The 21,549-nt window shown below is 53.7% G+C and overlaps 2 protein-coding genes across 2 annotated transcripts; one reads left to right on the forward strand and one right to left on the reverse strand.

Annotated features, from left to right (window-relative positions):
• Nucleotides 1-218: 218 nt before the first annotated feature.
• PARD6A (par-6 family cell polarity regulator alpha) lies at nt 219-5,457 on the reverse strand. Its single transcript, XM_039558429.1, is given in 4 exon segments — nt 219-387; nt 389-1,107; nt 3,845-4,067; nt 5,360-5,457. Coding segments are annotated over 4 exon segments (1,074 nt in total). The 5' UTR covers nt 5,423-5,457; the 3' UTR covers nt 219-318.
• A 4,285-nt stretch (nt 5,458-9,742) lies between these two features.
• HERPUD1 (homocysteine inducible ER protein with ubiquitin like domain 1) lies at nt 9,743-16,813 on the forward strand. The gene is made up of 8 exons (XM_039558524.1): nt 9,743-9,910; nt 11,246-11,323; nt 11,410-11,484; nt 12,534-12,655; nt 13,127-13,249; nt 13,859-14,197; nt 15,055-15,160; nt 15,769-16,813. The coding sequence occupies exons 1-8, from the start codon at nt 9,779-9,781 to the stop codon at nt 15,934-15,936; spliced, it is 1,143 nt and encodes a 380-aa protein (XP_039414458.1). The 5' UTR covers nt 9,743-9,778; the 3' UTR covers nt 15,937-16,813.
• Nucleotides 16,814-21,549: the final 4,736 nt, after the last annotated feature.

Raw genomic sequence — 21,549 nt, forward strand, 5'->3', positions numbered from 1 at the left:
AGTGACACGAACCAGGGACAAGCACGGTGCTTTCTAGAAAAAGTTTTACTGTCCATTGCAATATATTAATGATGCATATTTCAATAAAACAATTAAAAACTCCCTCTTGCTTGGAAGGGGAGGCAAGGGGGCTCAGAAGGGCAGTGCCCGGCTCGAGTGGGTGCCACAGTGGGGCTCCCGGGGACGCGGGGGGTGGGAGAGGGCAGTGGGCAGCGCCTCTCCACCCCTGCCCGCTGGCCGCATCATCACCCCGGTGTCCACATCCAGCCTGGATGAGCAGAAACCCGGCCGGCCACCGAGCGGCACAGGCCCCTGCAGCTATAGGGTGAGGAGGGTGCCATCCTCCCGTCCACTGCCCCTGCCAGGGCTGCCGTCGTGGCTGCCGAGGGGACTGCAGGGAGCCCCGCGAGCTGTGCGGGGACAGGCTCCGCTGGAGGGGTCCGTCCGCGGGGCCCCCGTTGGGGCAGCCCCCAGGGATGTAGTGGGACGCGCTGTCGCTCTCGATGACCAGGTCGCCCTCCTCGTCGCTCTCGGCCGTGCTGTAGTTGCTCAGGTACTGCGAGGCCGGGCTGGGGGTCTGCTGGCTGGGGGTGCTGTCCGTGGACATGCCGGAGCTGCCCGAGGCCTTGCTGCTGCGGATGACGTTGTTGCGCTGGTTGGCTGGCTTGACAGTGATGATGAGGTTGTGGCTGTTGGCCACCATCATGTCCGTCACTTGGTCCAGAGACTTGCCAGCCACATCGATGCCATTCACCTCCAGGATCTCGTCGCTCACTGCCAGCAGCCCCGTGCTCTCGGCCAGGCCACCCTTCACCAGGCGGGAGATGAAGATGCCGGGCACCTTCTCGACGCCCTGCGGGGCCACGCGCACACTGACGCCGTCGCGGATGTAGAAGCCCAGCGGTTTGTCGGAGCCGTGCTTGTGGAGCCGCACGCGCCGGTGGGTCTCGGGCAGGATGTCCACGTCGATGATGGAGGAGATCTGGCGGAAGTCCTGGGGCATCCCGATGAGGAGGTGAGGCTTGGCCCGGTAGTGTGCTGGGCGCAGCAGCCCCTTCTTCTTCCGCTGCAAGGAGTTGGAGGCGAAGACGCTGGCATCAGACTCTGCTGTAGGGAGCAAAGGAGGACACAGGTCAGGCACCGCAGCTGCCAGGGACACGAACGTGTGCCCTTGGCCCCAGGTGCTGGCGCAGCGGTCAGGAGAAGGGCCCAGCTCACAGGTCTCACTGGCTTTTCCTCCCCACATCATCAGCCTGGCTTTCCCTGCAGCCTGTCTCTGCTGGGGCCCGTCTCCTGGGATTACCCAGCGTACACAGGCCAGGATTAGTGGGATCGAGGCAGTGATTCAGCCTTAATCACACTTTAAGCCAAACTCTGCAGTTTAACACTAGAGCTGCCAGCCCTGATGGTGTGGGAGCTGCAGCCATGCCCCAGTTTGGGTTTGGGGAGAGAGGACCCCCCCCATGAGTGTGCTGTGGTGGCAGCCAACTCTCTTAGCGTGAGTCCAATCCCAGGAGACAGCACCAGAGTCCCCTGCCCCACTAGAGCAGGGCTATCACTGGCATGGGTTAGTGATAGCCACCGCTGTGTCCTGAAGAACTCTGCCACCCCCAGGAACAGAGACTCCCCACCTCCTGGAAATCCATCCCAGGGCTGCAGCATCCTCAGGGCCCTGAATATCCCAGACTGTGATTTGTGCCAGTGTCTCTCATTCCACTATCAGGTACCTTCACGAAGGGTTTGACTCTCTCCTTCTGAACCGTGCCCTGGGGCTGCTCTGTCAGGCCCAGCTCCAACCCATCATGTGTGGCCTCATCCACCAGGTGCTGCGGAGTATCCCCTGCTTCCTCTCTGGTTTCTCTCCATGTCTTTCCACTGGGGAGCCCAGATCTGGATGCTCCATGGTCAGCACATTCCCCACAGTGTCCCCCACCAGCATCTGGACCCTGCTCCAGCTGCAGGGCTGCTGGGGATCCCCCCAGGCCCAGGGGACATGGGATTTCTCCCTAGCCAAGCCAGCCTGACAGGGCTCCTGGCTTATAAATATCTCCCTGCACACACAGCCTTGGCATATTTTTAGCTTGGGGAAGGGCGGCGGAGGCTTTCCCACAGCTATTTCAGCACACAGCTCCTCTCCAAGGGGCGCAGAGTGGCTGGGCCAGGCAGGTGCAGCACACCAAGGATGAGCCCGACAGTAGTGCTGGCAATGTCCCACACTTTCCCCTGCCCCTCCCATGAGCCTTGGCCCAAGGAGGGGCAGTGCTGTTGTCCCAGCCAGGCTGCCCCACAGGGATGGCTTCACCCAACGGGGTGATGGCACAGAGGAGAGCCCAGCTGCAGCCTTTGCTTTTTGCCCCACTGTGGCAGGACTGGCTGGTGCGGAGCCCGCTGATGGGAGCACACCCGTGTGTGTGCACAGCTCCCTGCAGCCGGCGGTCTGAGAGGCTCTGCAGCCACATTCCTCAGCGACCCAGACCGGTTCAACGACAGCCCAGCCTTGGGATGACCTGGATCCATTTTAAATTAGCTGTGAATCACCCAGGACTTGCTCCTGGCCTCTCTGCACACCTCCCTGTGGTGCTGCCGGCCCCTCGGCCCCTCTCCTGCGGGCACAGCCAGGTGCTGGGGCTCCCTGGTGCTGCCTGCTCGCCTTCCTTATCAGGCTGCCCATGGAGCACGCAGAGCCTGCTCGCTCTCCACGTTGTGCTGTCTTGGCACAGTCAGCCGTGGGCCCTCACAGGCTTTTCCAGCAGCAGACAGGGTGGATCTTGGGAGCAGGAGCGGTGCTCCCACAGCAGCCCAGGCACACCCACCCCTGCACCAGCACTCCATGTCACAGCCTGGGTCCAAGGAACAGGGGATGGTTTGGTGCTGGCAGCAACAGCCCCTGAGCACACCACGGGCTCCAGCAGCCTGGATCACTGCTGCCAGCCCCCACACCACGTGGCCACAGAGGAAACACATGTCCAGGGCATCCCACACCACCCTGATGCAAAAGCCCAGGAAAACCGGCACAGCAGCCAGGGCTGGCCACCAGCATCACCCCTCACCCAGAGACTTCATACCACTAACATGAGCTGGAAACACAGACTTGCTCTGGATGCTGTGCTGGGAAAACTGTGGCTCTGGGTCAGACTCTGGCTCTGTGAACTGCTGACTGATGATGCTATGAAAGAGAAAATCTCGGTGCTACTAAACTGAGTGGAAGGGGATGGGCTTGTTTTCCCTGCAAACAGGAGAAATACTCTGAGTATTTGTCACTTGGAGGCTTTCATCCTCGCCGAGACGCTGCTCTCAGGATGTTATCAGGTGCAAGGAAGTGGTTCCCTGGGAATATGCCACTAAGGTCAGGGCAAGCCCCTGATCTGCCAGGGAGGCACCAAGCCTCTTCCCAATATCAAAAATCCAGCGGCACCCAGCACCCTGAGAGCTCTGCCAAAATGATGGCTGTTGCCTCCTCAGGGCAGGGAGCCGGATGAGGTTGCTGGCGCAGCGCTCACGGGAGTAACACGGGTGTTATCTGGGAGCCCACGCAAGCTTGGCTGGAAAACACAACTTCAAAGGGGTGAATTTCAAGGATCTGCCTTTGCTCACCAGGTCGCACGAGGCTGGGCTGGGGCAGGTGCCCTCGGCTGCCAGGGAGAGCCTGTGTGGGTGCCACAGCCCTGGCAGGGTTCTGGGAGCCTTCCAGTGCCACCATCTCCACATCCATCCACCAAAGCAGTGGCTGGAGGGTATGTGACCAGCCATGCCCCTGCTGGCACAGTCCAAAGGTGGAACCAGCAGTACTGCGGGATGTGGCTCATCTCTCTTGATAGGAGGACAGATTCGGTGCCCTGCTTACCCTTCTTCTGGATGATGACCCTGAGGAGGGGGTTGGCAGAGGACAGGGCTTTGTGGTAGTTGTCGTCATTGTTGATGGGCAGGAGGTCGCCGTGGATGTCCGTGTAGCCCAGGAGCACGTCCACCCGTGGGATCTGGTGCACTGTCTGCAGCAGCTGGTAGAAGTCCTGGAAGCTGCCGGCTCCGGAGCGCTTCATGGCAAAGCGGCGAAATTCAGCGTCGAACTGCAGAGGAGGACGAGGAAGAGGAGGAAGAGGGGGACTCTGGGCAGGGCTGGCTCCGGCCGGCAGGACCGATGCAGGCAGGGCACCACGGAGAGCTGCCCCAGGGCAGGCAGAGCCTTGATGCTGCCGGCTCCGGAGCCCGGCCGCACCAAGGCAGCAGTGCCAGTCAGGAAGAGCCCGTCCCAAAAACAAAGTAAAAGGAGCGAAGCCGTTTTCCTGCCCAAACATTGAAGTGATGGGGCAGAGAGATGGCCCCGCGGCAGAGGAAGGACCCTGTGGCCGTACCACCAGCCGTGGCAGACTCCGTGCTGCCGGGAGGCCCTTCCCTGCGACACGGGCGCTGCCGTAGCACCTGGTGAGCAACAGTGCTAATTAATGCCTCCTTCCGTCACGACGAAGGGGAAGCCAATTAAGAACAGGCTGAGGAACACTGCGAGGATCGGGCTGCCCGCGGGGGTCACACCCCAGCTGTCGGGGTAGGCGGTGGCCACCACGTCCTGGGAAAGGGGGCACCCTGCACCCTGCCGGGGGTCCCGAGCAGGCAATGGCACAGCTGGGCGAGTGCACATCTGCATAAGGGTGCAGAAAGGAAGTGCACACATCTGGGTGAGCACAGGGATGGCTGGGTAGGCACAGGTGGATAATGGTGCATAGCTGGGTGAGTGCACACATCTGGACAAGGGTGTGCCAGGTGAGCACATATCTGGGTAAGCAGACACGTCTGGGGGAGATCACAACTGGGCGAGCGCACAGTCATGCAGGTGTGCACATCTGGATGCACGACAGGGGCTCGTCCCTTGCTGGGGGTGCACATCTGGGTGATGGCATAGCCGGAGATGCGCATGCCTTGGCGAGCACGCACATCTGGATGAGTAGACATCTGGGCGAGGTGTGTCCCCGGGGTGACCGCACACCCAGCACACCCGCACCGGCGGGGCCACCCCGCACACCGGGGCTGCGGGAACGACGCACCGGCGCCCTGCGCATCTGGCGAGCGCTCCGCTGCGGCGTTCCCACGGCCGCGCCGAGCGAGCCCGCAGCCGGCAGAGCCCACGGTGGCGGGACGCCGCGGCCGCCGGGCCGGGCTGGGCTCGGGGAGGCTCCGGGCAGCGCCGCCGCAGCACAGGGGAGCGGAGAGCCCGCACGGCCTGGCTCCCGCGCCGCTCCCCGGTGCGCGGTGCCACCCCACGTGTGCTGCCCGACGCGGGGGCGACGCGCTCGGTCGTGACCCGGCGGAACCGGCACCGGCATCGGCATCAGCATCACCGGCCCTGTCCCCGGCGGGCGCTTACCTTGCTCTTGACCTCGATGACGGGCTCGGCGGAGCGCGCCGGCGTGCGGTGGTGCTTGGCCATGGTGCGGGCCGGGCCGGGCCGCGGGGCCGCGCCGCCACCGCCGCTCCCGCGGCCACGGGGGATTTTCACCGGCCATGACGTCACCGGCGGGCAGGCCGGGCGCCGCCGCGCCATTGGCCCAGGCGGGGCCGGGGGCGGGGCCGGGCGGCTGCTGACAACGTCGCCGTGGTAACGGGGTGGGGACGGGCGGGCGGCAGGACCCCCTCCTCATCCTCATCCTCATCCTCATCCTCATCCTCATCCTCATCCTCATCCTCATCCTCATCCTCATCCTCATCCTCATCCTCATCCTCATCCCTGTCCGCATCCCCGTCCCCATCTCAATCCCCTCCACGTCGGCCCCGTCGCTCCACCCGAGCACGGCTCCGCTCCCCGTTGGGCCGCCGCCGAGCCGGGACGGCACGGGGCACCGCGCCGGTAACCTCGGGCATCCCATCGCTGTCAGGAACCTCACTAGCGACGCATTAAACCCAACAGCGGCCCCTCTTTGGGGATACCGGGCTCCGGCACGCGGCCAGCATCCACACGGAATCCCCTCGAGTGTCACCGGTGGAAGCCTCGACCCCGTCCGGGAATATCCCGGCGTTTCCCCATGCTGGCGGGAGGCTTCCAATGCTACCGGTTTGGTGGCCTTTGGCAGAGGGTAGCAGGGAGCGTTTTCCAACTGTGCCCCTCGTTTCCCACCTCCTGGTTACACGTTCGTTCTGGTTTTTCTCCCTTGTCTGGCAGGGAAGTTCCGTGCTGCCCTGGAGCAGTGTGGGCCAGGGAAGGTTCACTGTTTCAGGGATGATTTGCTTTGCTGAGCAGTGGAACAGCTGAGGGAGTGGAGGGAAACTGCCCAAGTTCACCAGGTGTGCAGCAAAGCCTCTCCGTGCCCGTCCCAGTACCAGGCTGCCAGGACATGCAGCTAGAGCGCATCTCCTCGGTGCTGCTGGGCTGTGTCCACAGGTGATGCCCTTGGGATGTGTCTCTGGCAGAACTGGCTCGCTCGGGCACAGAAACACTCAGAGACAGCCAAAGAGCCCCTTCCCTGCAGACCCCGCTGCAGTGCAGCTCTGCCGGCAATGCCAGAGCACGCCGTGAGCTCCCTGCCTGCCGGCACCAGGGCCACCTGCCCCAGCACCTGAACGAGACCGAATTCTTGTTCATGGACTGCGAGGAATCTTGGAGCCAAAGGGGTCATGACAGCAGTACCATGAAACAGTTTTTAAAGCCAGACACCTAACGAATACAGTGCTTCCGACAGAATAAACATATCGAACCAAGCCCGGAGAATCAGCTTGGCTTGTCTGGATTCTTGCTGCCCTTTGATCCCTGCCCTATCCTGGCCCAGGGAGCAACCTCTGGACAGGACAGAATTGCATCACACCCCGGCATCCCCACAGCACCAGGCCTGCGTTAGCTGGACTGTGGCTCCTGGCAGGCTCATCCCCTGCGTCACCGTGCCTGGGTGAGCACAGGAGCGTGCCAGGCTGAGGGACTGTGGGGCATCTCCTCATGTCCTGGCAAATTCTCTGCCGGCTGTTCCTGCTGTGCTGAGTGATTGCCACGCCATGAAAACCAGCCTGACCACAAACAGAGCTGTAAACTCATCAGCAATACCCCGCTCAGCCCCCACCGTTTTTGTTTTTTTTTTTTTTTAAACAGAGTAATTGTGTTGAGGTCAGAGAGATAATCCTGATTTACACCGTGGTTAATATTTACGCAGGTGACAAAAGCAGCTTGCAGCCCTTCATCTCCAATTTTGGTAAATTGAAGTTAATTGTTCAGCAGGACAGTAGGGTGATGTGCTGGTCACACCTTCTGTATTACAGCTGGTGATGGGGTCAGTGGCTCTGACCCAGGAAGAGGTGACCGGTCCGGGGAGATGGTCCCAAAAGGAATCGCCTTCCCAAGGCCCAGTGTCTTCCCTCAGCTGCTGGCAGGAGGGCCCTTGCAGAGACTGTCAGCTCTTTAGTGATTATCAGCTCATGATTCCAGCTCAGCTCTGCAGGGCAGCCTCCAGGCCAAGCCAGACCAGAGAGAGACAAGAGGCTCGTGTGGCTGGTTCTGCACGGAAGGAGCTTTATTGTCAGTCCGTACTCCGGCGAAGGGGAAAGCCAGGGATGAGATCTCTCTCTGACCCACAGGGGCAGAGGCCTTTGCTTTTATAGGGATACAGGGGATGGGTAAAGGCCAATGGGTTACAAAGGATCTGCATAAAGTCTCCTAAAGGATTGTGGGTCTGTCTTTTCTCGCCGTGACCAAAGAAGTGGTTGCCTTTCCAGGGAGTCCTGCTGGGCAATTATGAAATCTCTTATCTCAGCAGAGATCCCTCCAGGGCAGGGGCTGGGCATACCCCACACTTCTGGTTTGTGCTGTGGCCCCTTATCTGCTGCCACAGAGTGAGCTAAGCTAAGCAGACAGTATCAGGGCAAGTGTTTGTTTTGCCTTAGTCCCAGGAGCTCTGAATGAACCTCTGGAAATGGAGCATGGGCTACCTGATGTTGAGATGTGTCCACTGACTCCAGATCCACCAGTTCTTGGCTGCTGTGGGTGAGGGCAGTGAGGGCCTGGCTCTCTGGGGGGTCCAGCACCCCCAGACATGGAGGGGGGCTGCTGAGGTTTAGCACTCAGGTGCCTCAGGAGGTCGTTCCTCCAGCCCCTGCTCCAAGCCAGGTCAGTGCTGGATTCAGGTAAGTTTGTCCAGTGAGCAGGCATTTTTCCCAGCAATGGCTCAGACAAAGAATGGGCAGAGAGCAGCTCAGCTGAGTCCTGCCCCTCTTGTCTGTGATGAAGGAGAAACACAGGAGCCTGAGCTCGAGGCAGGATCAGCATTGGGGCTACAGCTGCTCACCTGGTCCACGGGCCAGCAACAGCACAGGGAGTCCCAGATAAAACACACAGAGTCTGAGATCCTGGTTTCACTCCAACACCTGCACAGCCTTGCCCTGTCCCTGCCACCCACGGGAGCTCTCTTGGCTCTCTGACTTAACTCTGCAACCAATCGAGCAGCAAAGTCACCTTGACCCTAATGGAGGACAATGGCAAGGATGGCCCTGGACACTGCGTTTGTCTTTCCCCACTGCCATTAGGAGCTGAGGGACAGGGTCTGTCCTGATGGAGCAAGAGCAGCAAATAGCTCTGGCAGTGTCTCCTTGCGTTGCTGGGAGGTTGGGGAGGAAGAGCCCACCTGGGCACTGAGCCCGCCCAGGGACAGCAAGGACAGAGCAGGCAGGAACGCAGCCTCAGTGCTCGCTGTGGGATGTGACAGAGAAATGGGCTCCGATGGAATTCTCCACCCTCACAAGGACGTACCCTGGCAGCTGCAGAGGGTTCACCGGACCAGACCCAGGCTCAGCTCAGTTCTTCATGATTTTGTTTTGCCGGCTCCCACGGCAGCGCTGCCCTTTGGCTCGGCTCTTCCCCGGGAAGCCGCGGGGTGATGCATCCCCGTGGCAGAGTGTCTTTGCTGGTTGCTAAATCTGCTCTTGGCTGCAGACTCATCCGTGCCTTTGGGCAACAGGTCTGGCTGCCGAGGAATACTGAGCAGCTCCTGAAGCACGCAGTCAATACCTGGTGCCAAGAGATAAACCCGACGTCTCACGTTCCTACGGTTCTGTTTTGAAGGACGCGAAAACCCCCTCCTGGTGCATCAGGATCATTACCACGGGATTTTTAGGCGCTGGATCGCATCTCACAGGAGGATGGGCATAAGGAGGAGCACTCAGAAGCTGCTGGTCCACATTTTTATGGCTTTTTATTTTTTGTCAGTAAAAATTTCATGAATTATTAATTTCCCCCAGCATCTCTGCACACTTCTTTTGGCTCCATCCAGAAGTTTGGTTTGTGTACCTGTACCCACAAAGCCCGCAGCAAACCTACACATCGCCGGTAAAATAACCACAGGAAAAAGGGGGATATTTCACCGGGATCAGGCCGTGGATCCAGCACGTGCAGGGCTGTGCTGCTCCAGTGGGCGGAGGGGAGAGGGAAGGCGAAGCAAAGGATCCCTAAGAGCTGCGTTGATGCCGGAGGTGATGTGGTGGAGAGACGGAGGGAGGGAGAGAGGCACAACAGCGCTACCCCCCGGGCCATGGCCTCCGTCCCTCACGGCCGGGGCGGGGCGGGGCGGGGCGGGTCACGGTCGCCGTGGTGACGGCATAGCCCCGCCCCCACCCGGCACCGCCCAATCAGCGCCTCCGTTTCCTCAAGGCGCCTCACGCGAGGCACCGTCCCATTGGCCCACGTGGAAGCCCCCGCCCCTGTCCCGGTCGCGGCCAATCAGCCGCAGCCACCGCGGCCCTGCGGCGGGGCGGGCCCCTATAAAAGCCTCGCCGGGAAGGTTTTGCAATCGTCGCCCGCCTCGCGCCCGCGATGGAGGAGCAGCTGTCGTTGCTGGTCCGGAGTCCCGCGCAGCGGCACCGCGACCTCCAGCTCCGCGCTGAGCCCGCCTGGACCGTGCGCCGGCTCAAGACCGAGCTGCGCCGGCTCCTGCCCGACGCGCCGGTGAGTGCGCCATCCTCTCTTCCCGCAGCCTCGCCGAGCGGGTCCCTGCGGGCGGCCTCGCCGGGCGGGTGGATGGGTGGTGGGCGCTGAGTCCCCGCGGGACAGCGGCGGCAGCTGCCGTGGGGCTCTCGCGGGGCTCCGGGACCGGTACGTGCCCCCCGGGGTGTCCCGGTTGCGTCAGCCGCGCTTGGGGCGGGCTCGGGCTATTTTGGGACTTGTTTGTGGCCCGGCCGCGGTTAATCATTAACCGCCCTCCCGGGACGGCGCGTCCTGCAGGTGTGTGGGGACGTCAGCGCCCGCGGGAGCCCGCTGGCACCGGGCTGTGCCCGGCAGCAGCGCCCGGGCACCGCACCCAGCCGCGCAGCGGGCGGCCAAGGCCCTTCTGGCGGGTTGAGGGCGTGTTCCCGCTGGACGGGAGGCACAGCGCTGTGCACGGCGGGGTGGCGGCGCTTGTGGGGATGAAATGCAGAAGTGTGACTTCCCCCTGAGCCGCTGGACACGAGACCTGACGTGTGAGTGCTGCTGGAGCAGCTGCGCTCCGTGTCCCGCTGCTCCCACGGGCAGTGCTCCCACAGGAGGGTGTGTGGCCTTCACAGAATCAATAAACTTGGAAAAGACTTCCAAGATCATCAAGGTCAACCTTCGACTAAATGCTGCTATCCCTACTAAACGACATTGTGAAATGTCATGGCTATACTTACTTTTTGAAGAGTTCCAGGGATAGCGACTCCACTGCTTCTCTGGGTAGCCCATTCCAATGTTTAACCATTCCTTCACTGAAGAATTTTTCATAGTATCCAACTGGAGACTGCCCTGTAAACTTAAGGCTGTCACTAGTTGCCAGGGAGAAGGCCTGGTTCCCATGCTTTTGCCATGCTTTCCCTGGGAGTGTGGTGATCACCCAGAAACAGGCTCCATGTGCTTCCACCAGCTGCTGTGGGACAGCTCCTGATGAAGAGCTGCTGGGTCCCATCAGATGGGGTGTACCAGATTTACTTGACACCACCTCTGGTGCTGATCAGATTAGATGGAGCTCCAAACCTCAGTTTCTAAGAAACATGAATGTTTTTGTTGGGACTGTAAAAGAGACAGCATGTAACCAAGTTCTTTGCCCAAGGGACTTTGTATTCTTCTGCAGGTTTGGACCTCAGTAATATCACACTTGGGCATTTAGTTGTTCTCATCACTTCAGCTGAGTTTAGATGTGCACAATTCCCTCTGCACCTTAGTGTGTGGGATACTCCTGGCTCCGTGCCTCTCTCCATCACTTGTAAGTTGTGTTGGTTAGTGCTTGGCAAAGCAAATAATCCTATTCTTTGTTTTCTTTCTTCAAAGCCTGAAGAGGACCAAAAGCTGATTTATTCTGGGAAGCTGCTGCTTGATCACCACTGTCTGGGAGAATTGTTGCCAAAGGTATAAAAAAGTATCTTTTATGATGTGCTGCAATATATCTAGAGAAGTGATTTTTTTTTTTTAACAGATCATCCTTTATATTTCAGCAAGGGGAGCTGCATGCTCTTCATTTGGTGTACAACTTCAAGACTCCTGCAAATATGCAAGAAACCAAAGCAGAGGTAATTAGACTTAAGTTAATTCTGAATCTTGGGCTTGTAACTAAAAATGAGGAGTGTTGGATGGCCATTTTAAAGTTCCCTGTTACTGCAGGTTTTCCCTATTAGTGCAACAGCAGTATTGCTTTGTGATAATTTGTTTGGGAATGTGAGAATGTATTTGGATTAAGCTGAGTAAACAAATTGTGTCTACATTTCATCAGTAAAGATTCTCATGGCATCTGTTAAAAAATATCAGATGTAGTTGTGACCTGCTGCTCAGGGGAGAAATCCTTTCTGGTAAATTCAGTTTTATTAAATAGAATATGACTTGTCATGTCCCAGGCACTCTTTTGGACAGATTGAGCTTGTGGTCAGAAGAGAGAAGCAGAGGGAAGCGGTTCTGATCTGTATGGGGAGGGAAGAAGGCTGAGAGCTACAGACACTTAAACTGCTCCCATTAATGACTCATCTTTGGCTTCCTCTCTACAGGCTCAGCCTTAGTGCTTGAGCTCGGTATGGACTGGTCTCAATTACAGATGGCCAAAACTCATTCTTTAAAGTGGCTGGGCAAAGGTTTCTACAGGTGTGTTCCTGTTGCCCATTATAGACAATGTGAGCAAACCCTACCCATGCCTGGTGGTTGCTAGATGGGAGCCAGCTTTGGCTGGATGTTGGACAGATGTATCACCACAGGACAGCTCTTCAACTCCATGTACAGCAGTTTGTGCAAGCAGTACAAATTTGCTATAGGAAAAAACCAAAGTGTCTTTTATATTTTACATTTTTATAACCAGATGGACACTGAATGTGTGCATAAGTAGCAAATACAGTATAGATCTTGTGAAAGGGAAGAGTAGCATCAAATCAGTCTTGCATCCAAGTTGTTTTGTTTCAGGAGCTTTACTGATAGAGGTGCTTGTGGCGTGGTGCCCAAGAGCAGGGGCAGGGCTGAGAGGTGCTGTGCAGGACTAGGTGTTAAAACAAGGGCATATTCTGTGGGGTGCAACCTTTTTGCATAAAGTGTGTGTAGTGTCCTGAGTAAACCTCACTGGCTGCATTCCTCTCTGCAGGTTAAAGCTGATCAGCCCAAGTTACCATCAGAAGCCAGGCAGGAATCAACTGTGTCTTCCTCAAGTGGTGGAAGATTGAGGAGCTCTTCAGGTGGCCACTCTTCAGCAGAAGCCAGTAATGGGTAAATACAATTTTATGTACATCTTTAAAGGTTTTTAAATGATGTGTTTGATGTCAGCTCCTTATGCCATATATACTGTCATAAGTCCATAGAGCATGGACCAATATGGTGAGGATTTATATAAAAGCTTTAGTGGATGTAGAATAATTTGGATTGGAAGGGAGCCTTAAAGGCTATCTAGTCCAACTCTCTGCCATGAGGGATGCCTTCCACTAGATCAGGGTGCTCTGTCCAACCTGGCCTTGAACACCTCTGAAAATGTGGCCTCTAAAGGAAGATGCACTGCTCTGTTAGTTGAAAATCTTCCCTTTATTCATGTGAATAAAGGGGTGTCTTTAATAATCTAGAAGGAAGAATTGTAGTTGGGTGCACAAAATGGCAGAAGCTATTTACATTGTTCTGTAATAAATTACTCTTGCCATTTGTCCATGAATAGTGTTTGCTAATGAATGTGTTCAAATTTTGACCAAGGCTGGAAACAACTCAGCGTCCTTTCCAGAGCGTGGCTCCTGGCTTCTCTGCTTACACAACCTACAGCATGCTTCAGATGTCCTGGTTCCAGCAGATTTATGCAAGACAGTATTACATGCAATAGTAAGTGTTCTATTCCAAGCTGCCAGTAGGAAGTAAAAACTGTAATACGAGAAATTTGAGAGCTCCTGGCAATTCTTCCTCTTTTGATGGTGCTTGGGGGCTTTTTCATTGTAACTTGTGCTGAATGTTGTGGGAATGTACCCTGTACTGTGCTGCTCTGTTGCTGTTCAGGCCAGTGGTTCTGAATCTTGCCCGTTGCATCTCTGACTCTCCATTGGGAGGGCAGGTGTCTCTAGAGTAAATCTGATCCTGCTGATGAGCCTTTGCTCTTTTTCTGACTGCTCAAAGTAGCACACAGCATTGACTGGAAATCAGTCATAGGTCAAGCTGAGACTTGCAGAAGGCTTTTACACTATCTGCAGATTGCTCTAAATATTTTTTTTTTTTTGAGTATAGACATTATAAAGGGAAAGGTGCCTGTTTTGACTTGCTGAAGTCACTATACAGCTGTTATGGGTAGAACTAAAACTTGTTTTTAACCCTTTTGTGGCATCTAAACTTGATACTTTCTACTTACAAGTGATCTGACTCAGACAGATTTTCAGGGCTTGTGTGAAGTGTGAAAGAATTTGACTAAGCCTCATTCTGTACTTTATTCTCTGTTTCCAGCCTGGCTTCTACTGCTGCATCTTCTGACCCATCCCATGCACAGCGTTCTCAGGAGATACCAGTGACACCTCCAGCTCCTCTCCCAGACCCATTTCCTGCCCAAAACCAGCCCGGAAACCAGAATGTTGCTGCTCAGGTTAATGCAGTGGTTGACCAGAACTTGAGGATGAATGCCCAAGGGGGGCCCCTCATGGAGGAAGATGAGGAGGGTGGCAATCGAGACTGGTTGGACTGGCTCTACTCAGCAACACTGTTATATGTTTTTGTCAACATGGTCTATTTCTACTCCAGTATCAGCAGACTCCTCCTCGTTATGGGTGGCACTGTTCTGATGTATCTGTAAGTGTATGGTGTTAATATTTGCTGTTCAGAAGGGTTTCACAGAAGTACTGAGCTCTGTGCTGTGCTCAGCTTCCTGGCAGCTGAGCTTCATAGGACTCTTGGACTGACCTGGAAAGGGCAAACCACTCCTCCATATTCTGGTATAACTTAGTATTTAGAAAAAAGAGAATGATGCCTATGCCTGGATTAAATGAAGAATGTGGCTGATCTCACTAGGGTTTTGCAGTTTCTGGTGTGGCTCTCTTTCTAGTTCAGAAAACTGCTTGAAACTAAAGTAACCCCTGTTGTAAAGCTCTAGCAGCTCAGCAGCATAGAGCAGACCTGTAGGTTCCATGTAGAAAATGACAGTTATTTGTTGGGAAACAAGTGGTTGAAGTCTGGAAGGAGGGTCTCACACTTGCTGTTTCATGCATCCATGCAGTTTTTCTGCTGTGTTGCACTTCTGGAGAGAAGACCAGGCTGAACTGAAAGGAGTGTCCTGAACTGCCTTTGAACCTCTCTGGGTGGGGGGATATAATTAGGATAAACACGCAGTAATGATAATGGACCCTCAGCTTCCATGCTTGGGATGTCTTACCTGAGAAAGATAATCTGTTGTCCAAAATTCTTTGATCACCTGTGGAACAAGTGACTTCGGTCTCTGAATTTTAGGTCTAGGAGTTAAAACTGGAGCAGCTCTTCCAACATCTATGTAGACTGGGAGAGTGAAGGTTAATTGTTCCACTGGAACTCCTTAAATTTTACTGTTGCTAGTTGCTACCAGCTCTGACCAGTCAGATGTGCAGCTGTTATGTAACAGGATGAGTAATGTTGAAACAGCATTAATTAATTAATGAATCTGTTGCCTTCCCCAGGCACCATGCTGGATGGTTCCCATTTAGACGAAGACCAGTTCAGCCCTTCCCAGGCAATGTTCCTCCTCAAGCTGCTCTAAACCAGGACCAGAACAATAACTTACAGGTATGGTTTTGCTATATTTTTAAACCATGAAACCCTGTGAAGTTTTGCTTTTGGTTTAATAATTATGTGTAGTAGAAAAAACTTTTTCTTGGAACTTCTGTAAGAGCCTGTCTTCCATGGGGGAATAATTGCCACCTGAGTCCTTCATTGATGTAGCAAATTCCTTTCTTCTACAAAATATTTCAGGCTGAATGTTACCTTTTAGCTGCTTCTGTCCTTTAGGAAGTTGTAATGGGGGGTGGTCTGTCACAGGCTGGAACTGAGGGCAGGGTTCAGGGTACACCTCTGTAGGATTTGGGTCTGGAAGAAGTCCAAGTCTTTGATTTCAAGCTGACAGTTCTGATGCCAATGAAAGTTAATTGGCTGTAAATACATAATTCACATGATCTGGTGCTTGATGGCTGTCCTGGACAGTGTTCTTGGACACCAGTGTGAACTAACCAGTACTGCCAATGTGCAGCTTGGGTTTTTGACTTTGGATCTGGGGTTACTTGAAAAATTTGTATTCAAACAGTAACATTTGGGAAACAAAACCACACAGTTTGATGCCTGATTTTTCTAATGTATTTCTGAAATTCTCCTTTACCAAATATGCTTTATTTTGGCAGGGGGAAAATGGAGGCAGAACAAATGAGTCTGAGGTGCCTCCTGATGAGGGACAGGCTTTCCAAGAACTGCAGCAGGCCAACCCTTCACTCATGAGCACAGCGTGGGTTTTTTTCAAGACTTTCTTTGCATCCCTCCTTCCAGAAGGGCCTGGACTGACCCGCAACTGATTTGTCACCAATCTGCTTGTCTGGAACTGCAGTGGACACCTGAGAGAACTGGATACCAACTCCAGACCAGGCATGGAAAGGGATGGCACTTCCTCTAGCTTTCACTGACCAAGCAAATAAAGCTGCAAGAAGCCTTACATCATTACAGCCTAGAGACTGAGATGCTTGTCCTCATTGCAAAGAACTTTGTTGCATAGCATTTATTAGGTATCTGTGTAGAGGCTTGGCATTGTGGACTTGTGCACTAAAGGCACAGGCCCTGAGTGGGTGTGCAAAAATGTTAGGGAAGCAAATTGCTTCTTCTGTGCAATGTGATTCCTGTTGGAATGTTTCAAATGCTATTTTAATTACACTGAGTGTAGGACCTCAAACAAAAATTGCTAGATATGCATTAGCAGATTTTTAGGAAAGATCTATTGTTAAATTGCTTCAACAATATTTTAACTTTTCTTTGTAAATATTTTCCTATGAAGAATGTATTGTGCAATCTACTTGTTGGACAAAGTGGAGGACTAGAAGATTCAGTGATGTGGATAAGCAATTACCTCAGTGGAGTTGTGGACTAAATTTCATATTGCCAAATTCAGATAGTTTAAATTCAAGACTTAATTCCCCCTGCCCTTGCCCCTTCACCCTGTCCCCCTGCCAAATCATGGGGGAAGAGTGTGTCCAGGTCTAAATAAATTTAGCAAAAACTTACACAAAATGTAAACTTCTTCACTGCTTTTGGATGCAAAGTTAAAGCAGTCTAATTCCTGTATTCAACTTTGCCTCTCACTCCAGTGCAACTCTCTTGTATTACTTCATTGTGTTCCTTTTAGTTTCTGATATGGTTAAGGGCTGTTATTGCAATAAAATTTGCAGGCATTTATATCCACACTTGTATATATCCTCTACAGCAATCAGAAGACTACCTGTGCAAAGCACAGCATGTGCTCTTGCCTGGTTTTTATTGAAGTCATGATCAGGGAGTTGGGATATGAGGGGAAAAGGTGCTTCCAGAGCTTTAAACTCAGTTCCTTGCCCAACTGTGTTCCTCAGCAGCCTTTAGCAGGTAAAGTGCTTTGGGTAGCTTGGAGTTTGTTTTGCTTGTGGAAAGCTGCTAACAGAAGGGTTGTGGACATCTTGAACTGGGTAATTGTGTAGATACTTGGAAAGTTGGGCTCCTTGAGCCCTTCTTGTGACTCCTGGTGGAGTTGTAACACTCCCTTGGCTCAGGGTTTTAATTTGGCTTGCAATGTGATGTCTAAGAACAGCTGCCTCTGCTGGAACTTGTCATTCTTTTCCTCTGCTGCCTGCACTTGGCAGGACAGTTTGTTTAGGAGTGTCTTGGCAGGGCCAGCACACATCAGTTGGGACAAACAGTTGTAGCAGGTAATGCTTGATCTTGCCACTGCAGATCGGACTGATGTAGGACATGGTTTGTTGGTGTTACCTGTGGAAGCAACTTAATCATGGTGGTGTTTTTATTTGAGCAAATTCCTTTCCAGGCTTGTTTTTCTGCCATATCTTCAGTTTGCTGGAGACTTGGAGGATGAGTAGGACAGTGGTAAAATAGTCTAACTATTTAGAATAAAATAATTAGAGAGGAGGTCAGTTTTGTTACTACAGATATATCCTGCATAAGCCTTTGAGGATGTTCCTGGAGGAGGTGCCCACTCTTTCTTGCCTTGCTAATGCTCTGGTGCTGCTCTGGGAATCGCAATCCCTGAACAAAGGTGTCCCCAGGCTTTTGCACCCTCGCAGTCTGTGTCTCTGTCCCTGTGGTAGGCACAGGGTGGGTGCCAGGTGACAGCTATTCCCCCACCCCAGACACAGCTGCAGCTTACACAGCAGCTGCACCCCAAGCTGCTGCACTGCGTGTGTTCCTTATCAAGGGTGTTTTATGAATCATGGATTTTTCTCCCTCAGAGTGTAGCAAACCATCACTTGGGTGTCTTGGCAAAATGCCTAAATTAACTGAGCTGTGCCTGTGCTGGGATTTAGCAGGAGAGGGCAGTTCCTGGCAGCCAAAAATAAACTGGTCTGGTATGGTTGAGGCAGCAAGTACATACATAAGTGCTGGATTACTTGTGAAATCTCTAATCTGAAAATTTATCAGAGACAGCAAAACATCTGTTGTCTTAGGCTTTTGCTGTTCCCAGGAGCAGGCAGATGGGTTTAGAACTAGTTGAGAAACTAATGAAGTGTAGCTAATGCCACTGCAGGGATGCAGTGGGAATCCTGGACCTTTGAGAACATTTTCCTCATGGCTCTGCCACTGGGGTGGAGGGGAGCCATGACTGCAGCAGAGGACACATAATGTGGAAGTAAACCCTGTGTAATCCTGTAGAGGCAGCTGCCAGTGATGCACCCAGGCAGGAGCATTGGGATGTGAGGGAACAGTGCCTGGCTGAGAGCTCCAAGCACCTGTGACTGAGCCAGCCTGGTGTTATGAGGAGTTGGGTGGCCCTAACCCTGTCACTGACCCCTGACCAGTGGAGGCCTCTGGTCACCCGAGGCAGCCTGGGAGCAAGCATGGATGAGTGAGGCATGAAAGGATCTGAGGCAGCTCAGCTTGGAGGGATGTCAATGTAAACAGTGAGGTATGTAAGGAGGGATGGCAAGGAAGGGGATAGAGCCTGGATGCCATCTGTGGGTGACAACATGGCCCTGAAGATGAGGGAATCCAGATTAGACATAAGGAAAACATGAGCCTTGAATATTCCAGAGCAGGACTGCAAGAGCAAGACTATCCCCTCTGCTGGGACAGAAGTTGCAGAGACCAGAAGGGGCCTTGAGGCTGTGGGTTTAGGAGGCTGAGTTTGCCTTGGCTCACACTTCAAGCTCAGATTCTGCTGCTGGTTTAGCTCCTCTGCATGCTTGTGAGAGGTGCTGTGTGCAGATGTGCTGGAGCAGCACCTGCTGCAGCACCCTGCCTGTTCAGCATGTGTTGTGCTCCTGAGAGCAGGCAGGTAGTGGCAGTGAAAGTCCTCTGAAGGTCCACAGGGTGGCAAAGCGAGCAGCAGGATAAAGCCAGTTCCTCTGCTGCTGTGTCCCCTGATACACTCTGGCAGCTGCTCCTGGCTGAGAGCAGTTCTCTGTCCCCACTGAGAAACAAGTCAGGGAGAAATGTACAATCTGTTTTTTTCAGACACCTTTGTTCTTGTTGTGGAAACTCCTAACAGGCTGCTTTCTTGGGGAACCACTCAAGTCCTGTTTGTCACTACGGATATGGTCCTGTCCTCAGCTCCTGGAACATAAATCTCATGGGAATGAGGTTGCTGCTGAGCAGATAAGCTGGCGATGGTGGTGTGTTTGTGTCTGGTTTCCACTTTTCTCAGAAGAGCTGTTTCACTTATGCACTTGCTTGCCTGTTGTCTCTGCTCTCAGCAGCCAGAGCCATCCCAACAGCTCTGCCTGTGTCCAGCTGAGTGTTACAACCTCCCTCTGGTCTTTGCCCTGTGATCCATTTCTAGCTGTGGGATTTTCAAAGCCGTGCACACAATCGTGTCTCTTCAGACACCATGCCAGCTCCTCCCCCACTGTGTTACCAAACGTGCCAACTGCATCTTCATCACCTCCCTCCAGCCCTTCTGCTGCATAAGAATAGCTCTTGAAATGTCTGCTAGTGTTTAATGTGGTGTGGATTTCGAATGGAATGGTATCATGGAGGTGAATCAGTTCTGGTGTACAGCTGGGTCACAAACCTTCAGTGAGGGCCTTGAGGTCAGTTCATGTTCAGCTGCTTGCCTGGGAGGGTTGGACAAATCCTGGCTTCTGGGCCCATGTCTTGTGTCAGATCAGTGGCCTCCCCAGTTTCTTATAGCAGCACTGAAAGTTGTATTTGGTGCTCTTTCAGTGCAGATTTGGCAGTGCAGGGTCAGTGCCACAGAAGTACAGCTGGCTGCACTTCCAGCTCCAACCCAGCTGCCCTGGGCACCCTCAGCTGCGAAAAGCCTGGGCTGACTTAGGGCCACCTGTGTGTGCCAGCTTATTTTTTCTTTTTAGAGGTTGTTATGGTTGATACCAGTACAGAAGAGAAGGAATTGAGCTGACTTCAGGGGAATTTGGAGTTGCAGTGGGTTAGCCCTTCACTGAGGTCAGGACATTACCCAAGGAGACTCCTTGAGGCTGAGACCCCTCACTTTATCATGTGATTGTGGATTCCAGGTTACTCTTGCTTTCTAAAATTTTGAGACCTCTTGAGTAACTCGGGTAGTACCAATTTCATTTGGCATCACAAATCTGTATTCAAATGTTGGCATAGCTTTAATTTATTTAACTGGTTTATAAAATATTAATATTTTTATTAACATTTGAATATGTTATTTGTCTCAATTTTATAAACCTCTAGGACAGATGGGAGCAGCAGTCTTTGGGCTGACCCCCCTGCCATCCCAGGGCTGACCTGCTGTGTGAATTCTGGCAGTGGTGCTGGGGCCCATCCTGCTGACGGGTGCAGCCAGGGTACCTGGAAGGGTCTCTCAGGAAGCATCTGCAGGGTAACACCAAATGTTTTGGTCAATGCAGCACAAAGATTAATGGCACTGTGATGTACCTCTGCCCTGGACAACGTGGGGATAAACAACCCCAGTTACAGGACAGCCCTCAGCTAGGTGGTGAGTACATGTGTGCGTGCACGGCCTTCAGATAAAGCCTTACACAGCAAATATTTATCAAAACATCTTCCAGCATCCCCTTTGCAGCTTGGGTGCTTAATTTTCTTTGGGGCTTAAAGCCTGCCCTGCCTCCTGCTAGCCAAAATTAACCTTTCCTTAGGCTTTTAAATCTGACCTGATTTGTCCTAGCCTGACCTTGCACTGGGAGGAGGGTGGGCTGTGGTGTCCCTGCTGCCCTGGCCTCTGTCTGGTTACTCCAGGACAAGGATGCTCACAGCATCTCTGTGTTCCACATGCTTTTGCTATTGTAGGCAGAAAGTCTCCAGCCTTCCTGTTCCCAGTGGAGGTCAATGCCCGGCAGTTCCCTGTCCTCCTTTTCTCTGAGCTCTGGTTGTCTGCTGACAGCAAACTCTGGGGCAGTGCTGGGGCCTGTGGGGAGGCTGTGAATGCACTGGATCTACCAGGACCAGCACAATTGGTCTGGGCTCTTGGGCTTTCTGCCTTTATCTACCCTGGGACACTGGTGACAAATACCTTTGTATGAAAATGCCCATTTTCCCTTTCCCCCAGGCTGATGTGAATTGCTGCCCTGGGCAAAGAGGTGGTTGTGGCCTCCTGGGGCCTGCAGGATTCCCTCTGTGCTGGATGTTGGCCAGCGTGCCCACACCCCTTGAACTGAGAGCTGTAGGGCAGAAAATAGAGCTGTTAGATGGTCAAATCCTCTTGAATTCAATCCTTTTGTAACATGCCCATGCTCTTTGCAGCTGCCCTGGGAAGAGCTCTCCCAGCCAGGGCAGTGGGGATGCCACGGCCGCTGAGATGATGCCATGTGGGAGCTCTGCTGCTCAAGCACCTGCTGTCTTTGTGCGTTGTGTTTCCAACAATTAGCTGTTCATTTATAAAGCACTTTGGGCTGGCAGCAGGCAGCCTGTCCACAGCCACCATGCTGCTCTCCTGGAGAAGCCAGGCTTCCCTCGGCGGGTCAGTGACCGTGAGTGCCTCCCGCAGGGTA

Source organism: Corvus cornix, chromosome 11, assembly GCF_000738735.6.
Source record: "Corvus cornix cornix isolate S_Up_H32 chromosome 11, ASM73873v5, whole genome shotgun sequence".
In the NCBI taxonomy this organism is placed as follows: Eukaryota; Metazoa; Chordata; class Aves; order Passeriformes; family Corvidae; genus Corvus; species Corvus cornix.

Coding starts and splice junctions, on each gene's coding strand:
- HERPUD1 (XM_039558524.1), top strand. CDS start 9,779: ATGGAGGAGCAGCTGTCGTTGCTGGTCCGGAGTCCCGCGCAGCGGCAC. Junction 13,250..13,858: donor AGACAGTATTACATGCAATA/GTAAGTGTTCTA, acceptor CTCTGTTTCCAG/CCTGGCTTCTACTGCTGCAT. Junction 15,161..15,768: donor ACCAGAACAATAACTTACAG/GTATGGTTTTGC, acceptor TTATTTTGGCAG/GGGGAAAATGGAGGCAGAAC.